Source organism: Parasteatoda tepidariorum, chromosome 9 (genome assembly GCF_043381705.1).
Source record: "Parasteatoda tepidariorum isolate YZ-2023 chromosome 9, CAS_Ptep_4.0, whole genome shotgun sequence".
In the NCBI taxonomy this organism is placed as follows: Eukaryota; Metazoa; Arthropoda; class Arachnida; order Araneae; family Theridiidae; genus Parasteatoda; species Parasteatoda tepidariorum.
This window is the reverse complement of record NC_092212.1, coordinates 68,903,994-68,921,239: the sequence shown is the minus strand read 5'-3', so window position 1 is coordinate 68,921,239 and position 17,246 is coordinate 68,903,994. Positions and strand designations below refer to the sequence as shown.

Sequence of the window (17,246 nt, the reverse complement as noted above, 5' to 3'; positions counted from 1 at the left end):
CAACATATCAGTGAATTAGAAGTTCATTTTGTGCCAGCTCTCTCGTGGCGATGCTTTTAAACAATTTGGCAAATTGCCAGAGATTCTGAAAGCTTTGTTAATATTTGCCTACCAATCCAATCAATTTTACAAAAATTGTAGTGGTTGGCAGACCTGATTATGAAATACGTACGGGAAAAGTTCACGAAATTGAGTTAATTTTTTAATATTATATAATTTAAGTTTCATTGTAAAAAGCAGTAGTTTTTTTTTATTTTTTATTTTAGATATTGCAATCTGTTAAAAACTTAATATCTACATGCAATTTTAATCTTTGAAATATTTAATTTTTCAGAAATGAACAGCATGCGTGCTTTCTAAAGAAAAGTTACTAAAAATAATAAGGAGACGAATGTTAAAAAAAATTGTGATCAAGCTTGTTATTATAATATTTTCAAAAAACTTTAAACTATCGTTCTTCAGATTTTATAATTTCAAATTATTTAGAAGTTAAAAACAACGTACCTAAAACCAAGTTTTATAAGCTCATTCTTTACGTGGAAATTTTAAAAATAATTCTGTGAATAATATATTTTGCGATAAATCTTCTTTCCTAAAAGGAGGATTTTAAACAAGGAAAAAGTAGAGCATAAATAAATAAAAAAACAAGTTCCTTTTTGTTCTAAATTAAAATCTTAAAAATACTTTTTGTCTATTGAAACATATTTATAATTTTTATTAATTAATTTATTCTAATAATTTTTTTACATGGAAAATTCGCCTTCGAATTAACTGATCAGCATAAAATCTCTCTATTGTTCCAAGTACCTAGAATTTTTTTTTTAAATATTTTTTTAAATATTTTTTCTTCTAATGCCCACCCGGAGAATGACCTTTCGTCAGACAGGCATCTGAAGGTCAGATTTGTTCGCTACTCTTTCAGGGGCACCATATTAGATGGGCCAACGTTGCTCCCACAGTAAGGACAGATAGTATGAAAGATGATAGATAGAATGAAAGAACGTCCATGTCTTGCCCAGGATTCAAATCCAGAACCTTTTTGGTGCAAGGTCAGTTCCCTGATCCCTACTCAGGCCGATCGGCTTTTTTTTAAATATTATAAATGCTTTTAATATCAGCATTGTGTCTGTTCCACGACAGCTTTTGGGGCTCGCTCCAAATTTCTTCAACTTTTTGGAAGTTTATCGTTTAACGGTTGGTAAACGGTTAATTTTTCGATTAATTCATTTCATAATTTTCACGTGAAATTCTTAATTCTTATTTAATAATAACTCTTTATAAATTTTTAAAAATTTTTCTTTCAGAAAATTAAGCTGCAATAAAAAAGTCAAAATCTTCAAAAAAATACAAAGTACAATTCAAAACAATGGGGTACACTCCCATTGAATGTGTTTTGATCGTTCTACTTTAAAAGCACAGGTGGGGTAGGCCGCCCTACGAAAAACGCTTAGGGAGAACACTGGTCATACCACCGGGGTTGGGAGCAGACTTTGAATAGACCAGACATCGCCGGGACTCGAACCTGGGTAACTTCATTGGTAAATCAAGTGCGCAATCTCTTGAGCCATAGCGGCTCTGTTCTAATCATGCGAAATTCTTTTACTCCTTTTAGCACTAATTTTGAGATTTTGAAATATGATATAAAAACTTGAAGTCAATTAAATATTACGACAGGTATCATTATATTTACAAGCATTATAATACGCATTTACAAGGCTCCAGAAGAACCACCAAAAATAATCAAGTGGTACGCAAACTACCCATAAAAGCAGTTTGAAGTTCGAAAAAACTTCAATTTAGCTAATATTCATCTGGCATGTATTAGACTTCTGGTAATGCAGTGTTTCCCAAAGTGTGGTAAGCGTACCCCCAGAGGTACGGGAACAGTTCAGCGGGGGTAGGCGAAATATCTAGCCACAAACGAAAATTTCGAATAATTTTATTTAAAAACAAAGCTAGTCATAAAAATTTGCGAATACGTATTTTTCTATTGGCTATTTTTTGCAAAGTTAACAGTTGCTGTCAACAGCCATTTCTGATTTTTACATTTTGTGCAATTTTTTTATAGTAAAAGTTTGTAATAAATTCTACTTATTTTGATTATTTTTATAAAATATAATTTTTACCCTTCTTGAAAAATACACTTGAGGAGTGTACTTTAACATCATTCTGGCTGCAAGTGCAAAATATGTATCCAGTTTTAACAGAAAAAGTTGCGAAATATATTTTGCCTTTTCCAACTTCAGATTTGAGTGAAGTCACGTGGACATTAATTCGAAAAAAAGAAATAGATTATTGGACGTGGAATCGCATCTCAGACTGAAACTGACTACAAGAGAACCGAATTATGATGAACTGTTATCACAGCAAAAACAATATCATCCTTCTCACTGATGCAAATAAACTTATTAATAAAACTTTGTACCTTAAAATAAAAATAAACATATTTTTAAAAAAAAAATGCATTCATTTTTTTTATTAGTGGTACACAGCGTTACGAACAATTTAGAAGGGGTACACTGTGGTAAGGGGATACTTTATTTACGTCGCACTAGAGCTGCACAATGCTCTATTCGACAGTCTGAGAAACATCCCTGAGGATGATTCGAAGACATGCCATCGCAATTTTGATCCTCTGCAAAGGGAATGACACCCCTGCTTTGGTGGCCCGATGACCTGCACGCGAAATCGAGCGCTTTACGGTAGAACAGTTTAACGAGGATCGATACCGCACACACTCGGACCCCTTCGCAGACTGATCCAAGTAGTCACCCACCCGCGCACTGCCCGCAGCCAGTAATGCTTGACTTCGATGATCTGCTGGGAACCGTGTCCTAACGATCAATCCACTGTGGGACCTATTTGACTTATATATATGTATAAAAGAGGGGCACCCCAGGCCATCCCTCTAATTAACAAAGATTTATAAGCCTTAATTAAGCACACAAACCTGTAAAAGTATGTTGTAACAATAAATAAAGAAATACAAATATAAAAAGTTTCCAAATCTTTAGTGTGATCAAGAATATTAATTGATCAATTTCTGAAAAGCAAAATATATATTTTACAGTATAAATTTTGCTATCACTTTAATAATTTTGATGGATTTTTATACTTAATCCTACTAGTTTTGCTACCGTTAAAAGTGAGAGTTTTATTTCTGAAATCGAACAATCAAGAAGAAAAAAATCTCTCATAAAACCTTATGCGAATATGAGAAAATTGGTGCGGAAACAGGTTTGATGATTTGGTTTAACAAAAATGTCGATAAATTATTCGGATCTACCAATAATAATAATAATTTAAAGGAATCGACAGTAATTATTGAATGTAACAGTTAATATACATAATGTTACAAAACTAATCGACAAAAATTAAAGGGGTGACACAAAACATCTAATTTAATCTTTTTATAGATTTTCAGCTTCTATTGCTCACCATTTTTTACATTCTTAGGCGCACGTATTATCATTTTTTTTGTGCATCAAATATGATAACATAATTACCATTTATTACTTCTTCACCACAACTCGAAAAAAACAGAAGTGACGAAAATTGTCTTCAATTTTAATAAAAAATAAAACTGAAAGAAGTAGGTTAAGATGTATTACTGATTTAATCTTTTATAGATTTTCAGCCTCTATTGCTCACCACTTTTTACATTTTTAGGCTCACGTGTTATCATTTTTAGTGTATCAAAATGTGACAACATAATAACCCTTTATTACTTCTTCACCACAACTCGCATAAAAAGTAAAAAGTGACGGAAATTGTTTTTACTTCCAATAAATAAAGAAACTGAAAGAAATAGGTTAAAGAGTATTACTGATTTAATCTTTAAAAAATTTCAGCTGCCATTGCTCACCACTCTTTACATTTTTAGGCGCACGTATTATCACTCATATACTTTTAGTGTATCAAATATGACAACATAATAACTCTTCATTACTTCTATACCCCAACTCGAAAAAAACAAGTGACAAAAATTATTTTCAATTTTAATAAAAAATAAAACTGAAAGAAGTATGTAAAAGATTAATACTGATTTAATCTTTTCTAGATTTTCAGCTTCTATTGCTCACCACTTCTTTACATTTTTAGGCTCACGTATTATTACTTTTAGGGTATCAAATATGACAACATAACAACCATTTATTACTTCTTCACCCCAACTCGTAAAAATAGTGATAAAAAATATTAAAATATATCTCTCAAATAAATAAATAAATCGATAGTTTTTGATAGGTAATTTAACGACTCGGTCTTTCAATAGCTCAGATTGGCGCAAGATTCGATGGCAGCTGTATAAACAATTAAAACATCTTTCATTCCTAGAGCCTTAGTTATTCTACGAAAATCAGATCGTGAGTATACTCGTTTCGCGAAATTTAATTACATTGTTCTCCAGTGTAAAAAAAAAATATTCATCACGTTTTCCTGTGCATTTATAATGGAGTGCACACGTCGTATAAATGTAAAGCAAATCGTCGAGAAATCCTCTAAAAGTGAAGAAAAGGTAAATTAACTTGCTTTTTTAACTTATTACATCAGCTTGGCAAGTAACTAACGTAAGTTGCAGTTGTAAGTTACTAAGTTGGAGCTAACGTAAAACAATTCTCGTTAGATTTAAACATTTATGAACTGCAAACATCAATGAACTTATTACATCCGCTTGTCAAGTAGCTAACATAAGCTGTAGATGTAAATTACTAAGTTGTTGCTAAGGTAAGTTGTAGTTGTAAGTTACTAAGTTGCTGCTAACGTAAGATAATTCCTGCGTAATTTAAACTAGAATGAATTACAAAAATTAATGTACCCATTACATCCTTTTATCAAGTAGCTAATGTAAGTCGTAGTAGTAAGTTGCTAAGTTGCAACTAACGTAAGATAATTCTCGCTAGATTTAAACATTTATGAACTACAAACATCAATGAACTTATTACATCCGCTTGGGAAGTAGCTAACGTAAGTTGTAGTTGTAAGTTACTTAGTAGTTGTAAATTACTTAGTAGTTGTAAGCTACTAAGTTGCAGCTAACATAAGATAATTGCCGCTTGACTNAATAATAAAAATCCATAACTACCAATTGTTTTTAACGGATGCAATTTTTATATTGAATTGCTTCTTCGCCGTGATAAATTTCCTTACAGTGAATTGTTATTGTTGAGAATAGATTAAGTCCTCCCGAATATTATCTAATATTGAAATAGTTCTTTTACCAGTATTTTCCCTTTTCCCGGCGTGAACGTGTTAAAAAATGACCGTTGTTGAACAGCCGACCCAATTTTTGGGTTTACGACTACTAATGTTCAACTCTGCAACCTTGTCATTTTGAACCCAATCCAGAAGACAAGGGAACACCTGGACTAAGTATGGGCAGAAATTTGCCTTTATGGACAACTTATTGATGTAACTAACCCGGATTTGCGTTACATGGAGGGGAAGACGACGAGAACGTCATACGGTTAGCCTGACGGCAAGGGGACTCTAACCGATGATCTGTTTACCACTGAGGATATTTCACGTCAGCATTGTGGTCGGTGCGAGCCGGATGCGGAATTCGTATAAACCAGTCATCGCTAGGAATCGAACCCGGTTCATCTCATTGGAAGGCGAACGCTCTATCCCCTGAGCCAACGCGGCTCAGATATGTTTATTTTATATTATAACCGTCGTCGAACAACCGACTCAATTTTATGGATTTACTACTACTATTGTTCAACTTCGTAGCCTTGTAATTTTAAACCAATCCAGAAGACTAGGAAACTCGTGGATCAGTAACCCCAGAGGTATTGATTTGTTATGGGAACATGGAGGACTTTGCGATTCAACAGATTTAGCGTGCATCAATCACCATTTACTACAAGGGAAGTCTTCGGCCGGCGGGGATCGAACCCACGAACTCTTGGACATGGGCCCAGTGTCCTACCAACCCTTGATATATTTATTTCATTTCATTTTATAACCGTCGTTGAACAGCCGACCCATTTCTATGGGCTTACGACTACTAATGTTCAACTCCGTAACCTTGTCATTTTGAGCTCAATCCAGAAGACAAGGGAACTCCTGGATCGAGTATTGGGAGAAATTTGTCTTCGGGGAGGACTTTTTGAAGGAGCTAACCCGCATTTGCGTTGCATGGAGAGGAAGACCACGAGAACCTTCCCCGGTTTGCCTGGCGGCAAGGGGACTCTAACCCATGATCCGTCTACCACTGAGGATATTTCTCGTCAGCACTGTGGTCGGTGCAAGCCGTATGCGGAATTCGTATCGACTGGGATGCGAACCCGGTTCACCTCATTGGAAGGCGAACGCTCTATCCCCTAAGCCATCGCGGCTCAGATATGTTTATTTGGGGGGGGGGGGAATTATCGTAGTGTGGACACGAATTTATAAAAAATACATTTTATTTTCTAATATTTCATAATTTTTCAAGGACACTACGAGCCCTGCTATTTCCCTTCATCATGGACTTCTAACTATGGAGTGAGAATTATTAATGTAATTAAACGCAAATGGAGCATTTTACCACAATATTCAAAGTGAAGATATTACTTTTAAAAATATATATATATTATTTGTAGATGCCCATCTCAACAAAAGTAAGCTGCTGTCGGTCATATGAAAATAGTATATCGAAAGGAAAGTTATTAACTTCAACTTCCATGCTTGTTTGGACTTGCCTAAAGAACGGTACTCTCTTTGCTCATGGGCACAATCGGGCAGTGCCTGGGGACCCTAGGCACTCAAGGGATCCCTGAGAATCTTATTTTTTATGAATTGCATTAAAAAAAGACAATAATAAACAACATTACCTTACATATTTTTTTAAATAAATATATTCTATTGAATAAAGTGCGAATTTTTTTCTACAAGTAGTGATTGATTAGCATGCAAACAACAATAATTTGAATAGTTTATCACCAAGAAAACTTAAGGCAACTGAAATCTATTTTTCTACGTTCCAATGAAAGTTTTAGCTACCATGGCATTGAAACTGTTCATTATGACAAAATAATTCATATATTGTGAATTTTGTTTTGATTTGTTGTACCTTTGTGTTTATTCAATTTAATTATTTTAATTAGCTTCCATGGTTTTTAAAATTATTTTATTATTTGAGGATTACAACTCGTTAACAGCTCAATTTTTTAAAAAAAAATTATCCATGGTTTAAAAATGCTTTTTTCAGCCATTGGCAAAATGGGTCTTGATTTGGATTTGATGGCGTCCACACACTTTTTAACTGTGCTCAAGAGTAATAGTAAACAGTGCGCATGCGGCGTCACTGCATGCGTTACTATGGTGACCGCTGCTGTTTTTATTTTCACTAGCAGGCATTTTTAATGTATTTACATCATAATAATAATTCAAGTATTTTTATATTCTTTTTATTATTAACCTATAATTACTGTCTTGACGGTGATTTTGATATAAATATGAATGCTGAAGAAGGAAATGTATTTTGCGAAGTCTTGAGACACGTACATAGGCTGGATATGAATCCGACGACAAACATCAATGAGGACAGTTTTTGCAACCCATGATATTTAAATGTTGCGGCGTTTAACGGAGTCAATCCAGAAAGAAAAAGCATTTGACCAATGGGTAACCAGTGATCCTAAAAAGGTGATCACAAATTTTTTGTTGATTTTAATAATTACCTTTCTCGTTCCTTCTCATTCTTTTGTGCTTACCTTAAAAAAACAGTGCTGCATGTTTTTATATAACATAACCATATAAAAATAAAAACCATTTTTGGGATCTTTTTTGAATTTTTGCGGTGATCAAAATAAGGTTAAATTTGTTAAAATTATTGTATATATTAAAAATGATTTATTTTATGTATGTGAAGTTATTTAGGTCGTTTTTAAACATCATGGCTAGTTATGGAGGTCTAAAACATTGGGCCAGGGAGCCCTGCATGCTATTACGATGGCCCTGATAAAGAAGTTAAAAGTTTAATTTTGCTATATGTTTGGGAAGACAATTTTTAGATCGCTATAATGTCCATCTGACTTTAAGCAATTATGGTAGAATCTTATTTTTGCATCGTGTCAATTTTTCGAGCTCAGCAGGTGATAAATTGACCAGTCAGGCAAAGCATAGGTAAGGATTAGTTTTATCATGGACAAATAAAGCTTTCTCACTTTCAACTCCAAATTAGATCTAAACTGGGGTATAAATACTGCAGCATGAGCTCTGTTTTTAATTTTGGAGAAGTGATCACTTTACGCAAATTTGGAGTTCAAGACTTATTAAAATCTCATGCGTCAAATCGAAGTATGCTAAGTTGTTATTATATTATGATGAATTCGGAAATTTCACTTTCAAATGTTCATAAAGACTTATTTTCGCTGTCGTTTTTTATAGGGGGGTCATTTTTTATGTAAAATATTTGAAAGAATTTTAGAGAACAACAAACTAAAATTAGCCAATTTTTGGTTAATACTGGCAACTTTCTAAAAGGCTTAATTGCGTAGTGGTGTATTATACAAGCCTTTAATTACTAAGAAGTAGTGGTGATCCATTAAATCGAAATTACTAAAGCAAGCGGAAAGATTACCACTTTGAAATATTTATCCGCTGTTTGGAGTAGGATGACATTTCTGTATTTTAAAGAACTCAAAGTGCAAAAGTTTTATATCTCAATTATTATCATGCTTCCACTTCGTAAAATTCCCTTTGCAAAGATCACTAGCAACACGTGTAGTTAAAAACTTTTGAGTTGAATCAGAAAGAGAATTTTAATTGCAGTGATAATATTAAAATAAAATATTATCTTTATAAAGAAGGAAATGAACGGAATAGTAATACATGGTGTTTTAATCTGCAGCTATTTTAAGTTTCTTCTTATGAAACTCATTACCATACCATCACAGGTACTTAGACAAATAAAACGATAACCAGGAAAACGGAAATTAACAAAGTTAATTGTTTTCTGGTATCAAATTCTAGATATTTCAAAATTATATATTTTTATAAGATGAAAAGAAGATAGACTATATTAGATGAGAAATCATTTCGTGTTATTTTTAATTGTCCACGGTTTTTTAAGCTATTTTTTTCTCCATTTAAAAAAAAAATGGAAATAATATGCAAATTTTGTGATAATCTGCAGAGCTCGCTATCTTGCTGGAGGATTTCTGTCACCAGGGTATTTCATACCTTTTACTTAACTCATGCTTTAAACTGTAGCTCGCGAGCCAGATGTGATATTGTTGCGTTTCGATAAGGTTTATATTTGGATTGTGGGCCGACCAGCGACGTTTTGGAGCAAAATTTACCGAGCACTGACCTAACCAAGAGTTCCCCTAACAGCATACCTTGTTCGTTTCTACAATACTTCTTTTTATATTAGTGCGATTTTAAAATCAGTCTTTTTGCAAGTGAATAAAACCAAATACCAAACCTTTTTATTTATTTTGTTACTTTTTTCCTTTTCTCACGTGACAAAAAATAACTCCAAAATAGGAGAAATCTAGCATTATTATTATTTTTCCTTTCTTCCATTAGTTTCCAAATCTATATTTGGTGCCGATACAAACCGGGCATTGCTCTTCCATATACACACGTTAGCATCCGTTATAGACGCATGAATGAGCACCTAGCCGTCTTCTTTTCAACGCTCGCATCTCTTTTTTTATCATGTGTCACGCGTAAACAACAATCCGCTATTCTGCGCTTTATATTCAGAAATGTTGTGGATTGCATTGAAAGCTTTATACTTCATATTTGATATGTTTCAGGAATGCAAACGATATATTTTTTTGTTTTCAAACACGCTAAAACTTATTTAAAACGATTTCTCTTTTTAATCTCATGATATCGTTTTCAATTGAACACGCTATGATTTTATTATTATTTACTTGATTTTTGCGGAAGTTCTCGTGATATTCGCTTTCGCTTCCCATCTGTATTTCGATTTCGTTAATTTTATTCCAATATTAATCTTTATATTTTATCATTTAATTTTACCTTATTAAATCATTAAATTATTTTATAAATTTTATTAAAAATTCTTATGATTATCGTTCTTAATTAAGCAAGCGATAATTTTATTGTTATTTATTTCATTTTCATGGAAGTCCTTGTAATATTCGCTTTCGCTGAAAGCCTGTAGTTCGACTCCTTTAATTTTATTCTAATACTAACCTTCATATTTTATGATTTAATTTCATTTAATTAAGTCATTAAAAAAATTCTTATGACTATCGTTTTCAATTGAGCAAGCTATGGTTTTATTATTATTTCATTATTGAGAAAGTCCTTGTGATATTCACTTTCGCTTCGTACCTTTGTAACAAAATTCCTTTAATTTTATTCGAACCCTAACTTTCATTTAATCATGTCAATATTTTACTTTTTCGTAAACTATTACTCTATAATGTTTTAAATTCGACAGTAACATTTTAATCATTTATTACATTTTTGTTCATAAATAGCGTTCGAATTCGATGCTTGTAAACCAATACTAGGGTTGTTTTCCATTTGTTTTGGCAAAACTGTATACCCAGTTGGAAATATCATGCTAGAAGCTTTTAGAAATGTGGTGGTTATGCAAAATTTGCATCCCAAAATGAGCGTATGAAGTTTAAAGTTTCTTTCCTTTTCTACAATAAGTAAAAATATAGCATTTTATTATAAGTTGTACAATCATATAGAATGATTTCAAAATTGTTGCAATGAAACTAGAATCATCTCCTCATTTTGGTGGATCCGAATTTACATGGGTAAAAATGATACCATTGCCAAAAGCTTCAAGCATGATCTCTCCAAATTGTGCCAGTAATTTTTCCATGTAAAATCTCCCAAAACTGTTGTTGCCGATAGAAAAACTTTCTACGTGTTGTTTGTATAGAAGCGTTTCCATCTTTTTTAGAAGTTCCTAATCCTTCGACGCAGAAGGGGCACAATTCCTTTTATGCATATTTTTTGACGCTTTAACTACAAGCAAAAATATATTTTGGTATTTTCAATTATTAAAAAAAAGTCTAATAGTTAATAAAAAATTCTGTTAGATAATCGGAATTACATTTGTACTAAAATACAATATCCAAAAAAAAGTCGTTTGAAAAATTTCGTTTTTCATTCATATTCAAAAATTCATCAATAATTGATTGTGTAAATTAAAGAAATTTCAATAATGAATAAGAGTTTCTCTTTGATCATCTAAATAACTGAAAATAAGTGCAAATATAAAGAATTATTGTTCGGAAGTGAGCTGTGTTTAGAAGATTTTACCTTTAACCCAGAAAAAGACACAGGTGTTTCATACCGTATTTCCTAACTTTAAATTATTAAAATGCTAAACATAATATTTTTCACTTATTTTGACCTACAAAATAATGAAAAAGTATGAAAATATGTTTAATAAAAATTCTGCGTCAAAGGTATAAAAGTATTAATAACCCAGAAGGTTATGTTACAATAGAAATATGTTTTTGGGTTGAAAGGGAAAAAGTTGTCGTGACAGCAGCGATTTATTAATTGGTAGGTTAAATTAGATTTTAACCTATAAAAATCTTAAGGTTTTATCTTTCAATCGTTTTCAAAAAACAGCATGATTTCGAAACAAAATTTTTAGATTTAAAAAACAACATTGAAGTTAAGATATAAAATTGTCAACTTTCGAAATGGTGACTTTTAATGCTTTGTTAGGGCAACGATTTAATACTACGGTTTTTAAAAGCACGATTCGTAATAAAAAATGTGTCATCAAAATTATGAATATAAAATGTATTTTAATAAGTTATTATTCACCACTTTGCTTGAGGCTTCTAAATAAATATATATTGTGGCGAAATATTATGAATAGAATTTTTCATTTTAAAGAAGCTAATGAAAAGAAATTTAAAACGACTTCCTTACACTATTAAAACCACTTTTTTTCGACACATTTTTCACACTTTGTAATTATAGTATGCTCTCAAAATTCTTATTATGTCCAAAAAATATTTTTCTCCTGGTTATTATAAATCCACCTAATGTTAATTTGAATGCCTGTGTCGAAAGTTACTTCTTAAAACTTTGCTATGTTGAATTTTTTTTCTGTGATAGAAAAGGAATTATTTTCGGAAAAATCATAATGTAAGTTTATTGTAAGCTAATTCCTTTCTATTTAATGCATAATTATTTTCATCTTACTTTTAAAAATAAAATTATGATTGTTGTATTTATACTTATAGTCAGCTATCATTACATACATATTTAAGTAGTTATTCTTATATATCAGGGGGAGGAGGCAACCCGTGGCTCGAAGGCCGCATGCGGCTCTTTGAACGATTATTTGTGGTACATTATTCGGGTACATTATTCTCGATAAATGTACCCGAGTTCTCTTTTTATTTTTGTGCTATTATGTTTTAAAAAATTATTATCGTTCCGTATGTGCTTCAAAATGTCTTTTAAATTACGGACAGCAAATATGAAAGACTAAGTGCAACGTTGTAACAAATTTTACTTCCGTCCAAGTTAAGAATGATATGATGCATCGAAAACTGCTCAAACGAACATAAACAGAGGCGCAATCGGCCGTAATCGACCAACTCCAGACCAATTTTGAATTTGTTTAAAAACCGATTTTAAATTGCAGAGGAAAGATGAAATAATACCTGACTTCTCACAGCGTATATTTAGTTTTCAAACTAAATTACAACTTTTTCAAAAGGATATTAAAAATAAAACATTTTGTCATTTTCCTCGAATTAAAAAAAAATTGTTCCAATATTAAACAAGAAAAACTCAACTTGTATATAAAAAAGCTAGAAGGAATATTGACGAAATTGCAAAATAGATTTCAAGACTTGAAATATTTTAAATCGTTTTTTGATTTTTTTCTGAATCCATTTGAAATTAACATAATTCAAGGTGAGTGTTTTCCATTTCCAATACAATTATGACCCAAAAATCATCTGGAGAATTAGAATTAATAGAGATGCAAGAAGATCGAGCNTAAAAGTGACAAATGGTTACCAATTTTATTCAAACTCACTTCAAGAAAGCTGAAGTTATTGAAAAATGGAAACCTAAGTTAAAAGTGGTAAAACGTGGTGGTAAGTATACTTACCACGGCCTTAAAAAGGGTTAATTATAGTATGTTCTCAAAATTCTTGTTATGTCCAAAAAATATTTTTCTCCTGAGTATTATAAATCCACCTAATGTTAATTTGAATGCCTGCGTCGAAAAGTTTCTTCTTAAAACTTTGCTATGCTTAAATTTTTTTTTCTTTTAATAGAAAAAGAATTTTTTCAGAAAAATCACAATGTAAGTTTATTGTAAGCTAATTCCCTTCTATTTAATGCATAATTATTTTCGTCTTACTTTTAAAAATTAAATTATGATTGTTGTATTTACATATTTATAGTCAGCTATCATTACATGCATATTTATAAGTAGGTATTCTTATATATCAGGGGGGGGGGGCAACCTGCGGCTCGCTAGCCACATGCGGCTCTTTGAAGGATTATTTGTGGCTCTCGATAAATGTACCTGAGTTCTCTTTTCATTTTTGGGCTATTATATTTTAAAAAATTATTATCGTTCCGTATGTGTTTCAAAATGTCTTTTAAATTACTGACAACAAATATGAAAGAATAAGTGCAAAGTTGTAACAAATTTCATTTCCGTCCAAGTTAAGAATGATATGACTCATCGAAAACTGCTCGATCGAACATAAACAGTGGTGTAATCGACTGACTCCAGACCGATTTTGAATTTGTTTCCAAACCAATTTTTAATTGCAGGGGAAAGATGAAATAATATCTGACTTCTCACAGTGTATATTTAGTTTTCAAACTAAATTACAACTTTTTCAAAAGGACATTAAAAATAAAATATTTTGTCATTTTCCTAGAATAAAAAAAAATTGTTCCCAGATTAAACACGAAAAACTCAACTAGTATTTAAAAAAGCTAGATGGATATTGACGAAATTCCAAAAGAGAATTCAAGACTTGAAATATTTTAAATCGTCTCTTGATTTTTTTCTGAATCCATTTGAAATTATCATAATTCAAGGTGAGTTTTCCATTTCCAATATAATTATGATCCAAAAAAGCATCTGGAGAATTAGAATTGATAGAGATGCAAAAAGATTAAGCTCTACAATTAAAATATAAGTCGGCGTCGATTGCTGAATTTTGGAAATTTGTACCAGAATCGAAGTATCCTGAATTAAAAAAGGTTGCTTGTCGAATTATTTCAATATTCGGAACAACGTACTTATGGGAATCATTTTTTTCCACTTTAAAATTCGTGAAATCCAAACACCGATCAGTATTAACTAACCAGCATCTCAAAGAATTACTGCGAAGTGCTGTCACCAATTGTTCACCAAATTTTAAGGAATTATCAAGAGAAGTAAAATAAATGTGTTTAATTTTTGATATTCAAATTCAATGCATATATTTTGTACTTTTATTTATATGTTTTCAATAAATATAATGTCTGTAAAAAAAATTTTAATACCTCTTTTGCATACCTTTTAAATACGTTTTTAATTGCGGCTCGCGAAAAATTTCAAATTTTGAAATATGGCTCGACTATCAAGCAGCTTGGCCACCCCTGTTCACCAACCATGTATCATGACTCTACTTTTTAGAGTCATATTTTAGAATATTTTTTCTACTTTTAAGACCATATTTAGCTCTGAACTTGTTATCTCGAAAACTCGGTATCTCAATTTTTTTTTCAGAGTACCTTCGATTTTGAGATATCGAGAGTAAACTGCAGTTGTATTATTTTAGGTTAAAATAAGTGAAAAATATTATATTTAGCCTTTTAATAATTTATGGTTATAAAACTCAGCAGGAAATACCGATATTTTTCTGAGTTAAGGTAAAATCTTCCAAGCTCGGCTTATTTCCAAACAAAATTTTTTAAATTGTGCACTTATTTGCATTATTTTAGATCTAAGAACACGGTTATAAAATTTAAATAAATCATAAATCTGTAGATTTTGACCTTCTCGCTTGTCTGCACGATCTGAACTGACTCATTTCAAAACTTAAAAAAATACTAGAAGCGTAAAAATTATATTTCACACTGAAATAGACAAATCAACAATGACAAAAGTAAAATATTTACTTTTTTAAATCTACCTCTATTTTTTACTTAAAAGAGAATAATATACATATAAATTATAATTAAATAATACATATAAATTTTAATTTAAGTTAAGATTACAAGATTATACAAGTATATTTGTTATGTTATGTATTAGACCATCTAAAAAATTAATTTTTGTAGATCTCTTAATACTATGAGCCTTCCTGGAGGACAGAATGTTTAATATATCTATTTTTCGAGTGCAAATGATATTTTTGCTTCCTTCGATTGAAATTTGTTGATGAAAAAGTATAAGCTCTAAACTATTTTGTCTTTAAAATCTATTCACGTACTTGACCTTCGATTTTTAATAATTATTTCCTTCCTTCCTATTTAATCTAAAAAACAAACAATGCTTAATAACCAAACAAATACTTAACGCATCGAATTGTCCCTATATGTAAATATTTTTATCCGACATCCTATCAGATGTTACTGTGACAAAAGATATGGTAAACATTCTTGTTTATTGTCATTGAACAAGGAGAAGTAGTTTGTACTGTATCACTGTGTAAATTTATGCCAACCAAATTTGTTTGCAATGAATGGTGAGATATACCATTTTGCGGAACCATCTAATAAATTCATTATTTCATCGGTAATTGTGGTAAATAAATTGGGTCAGTGTAGCATTTTTAGTACTTTGTATTTATAAGATGTAACAAAAAACAAAGTAATCTCCGCTGGTTGGAAGGGTAAAGACCAAAAATTTAGTGAATGATTTTAGAAGGCACCAGACCAAAAATATTGACACACGATCATTTCCTTCAGATAGTATGTTTTTAAATTTAAAGATAATTATCTTATTTGACTTTTTCACATATTGTAATTCAGAAATAATTACTACCCATCAGATGGTGTATCCTTATATAAGCAGGCCTTCCAGCTACTACGCATTTTGCAGAATATTTTCTAGGATGGTAGACTTTTCAAAACCCAAATTGCTACATTAAAACCTATTTCCAAATAGAGCAGCTAATTAACATTTCTGAAACTCTCCTGAATAGCTCTCTTAAGAATGAATTAGTTAAATGTAGTGGAGAGCAGCACAGCTGTTAACAAAACTACTACTTGAAAACTTATTTCCGAAGAGCGCAGATAAGCAGTATTTCTGAAACTCTCCTGAATAGCTCTATTAAGAATGAATTAGTTAAATGTAGTGGAGAGCAACACAACTGTTAACAAAACTATCACTTGTAAACCTATATCCAAAGAGCGCAGATAAATAGCATTTCTGAAACTCTCCTGAATAGCTTTCTTAAGAATGAATTAGTTAAATGTAGTGGAGGGCAACACAACTGTTAATAAAAATACTAATTGAAAACTTATTTCCATAGAGCTAAACTAAGCAGCATTTCACTCTTCTAAATAGTTCTTTTAAGAATATTTAAATTAGTTAAATGTAGTGGAGGGCGCACCACAGCTGTTAACAAAACTACTGTACTTGAAAACTTATTTCCGAAGAGCGCAGATAAATAACTTTTCTGAAACTACTCTTCTAAATAGGTTTCTTAAAAATATTTGAATTAGTTAAATGTAGTGGAGGGCAACACAACTGTTAATAAAACTACCACTTGTAAAGATATATCCAAAGAGCAGAGCTTACTAGCATTTTTGAAATTCTCCTGAATCAAATGCATTTTTACTTTAATTTAAATCGATGAAAAGGAAATTTTATATTCGCTACAATTATTTTTTAAATTAACGAAAAGGTAATCTTTTTCTCCTTTAAAAAAAAAGAAAAGGTGAAAAATCAAGAATATTTTCAAGAAATTACTTGGTAAATGCTAATTTCTTGGTTTTGTTGTTTTAATGTGTAGGGGGAGGGGGAAGAAAAATCTAAACAGGCTCTGAAACGCTGCTCACCATTTCTCTGTTTTTGCTTTGGCCAAGATCTTTATAATTTATGTGTTTCAAAAAACTTAATTCATCTAAGTGAACATTTATATGAGTTATCAACTTTTTCAGTCTTTGAAAGGTAATTTTTCTAAAATATCTGAAATGGTAACTATCCTTTTATTTATTTATTTTCATTGATTTATTATTTTTTTTTGTTTTCTTCAGTATTATTACGTTTATTATTTTTTTCATTGATTTATTATTTATTATTTTTCATTGAATTTGAAATTAACATAATT

The 17,246-nt window shown here is 31.1% G+C and overlaps 2 protein-coding genes across 3 annotated transcripts in view; one reads left to right on the top strand and one right to left on the bottom strand.

Annotated features, from left to right (window-relative positions):
• Positions 1 to 17,246, bottom strand: part of LOC107451747 (no mechanoreceptor potential A) — a 73,241-nt gene that overhangs the window by 45,025 nt on the left and 10,970 nt on the right. The window lies entirely within an intron of this gene.
• Positions 4,365 to 17,246, top strand: part of LOC107451748 (UDP-N-acetylglucosamine transporter) — a 63,698-nt gene continuing 50,816 nt past the window's right edge. Inside the window, exon 1 of the mRNA XM_071185463.1 lies at positions 4,365 to 4,516. Within this exon, the coding sequence (XP_071041564.1) occupies positions 4,451 to 4,516 (66 nt within the window). The 5' untranslated portion in view covers positions 4,365 to 4,450. The remainder of the gene's footprint in view (positions 4,517 to 17,246) is intronic.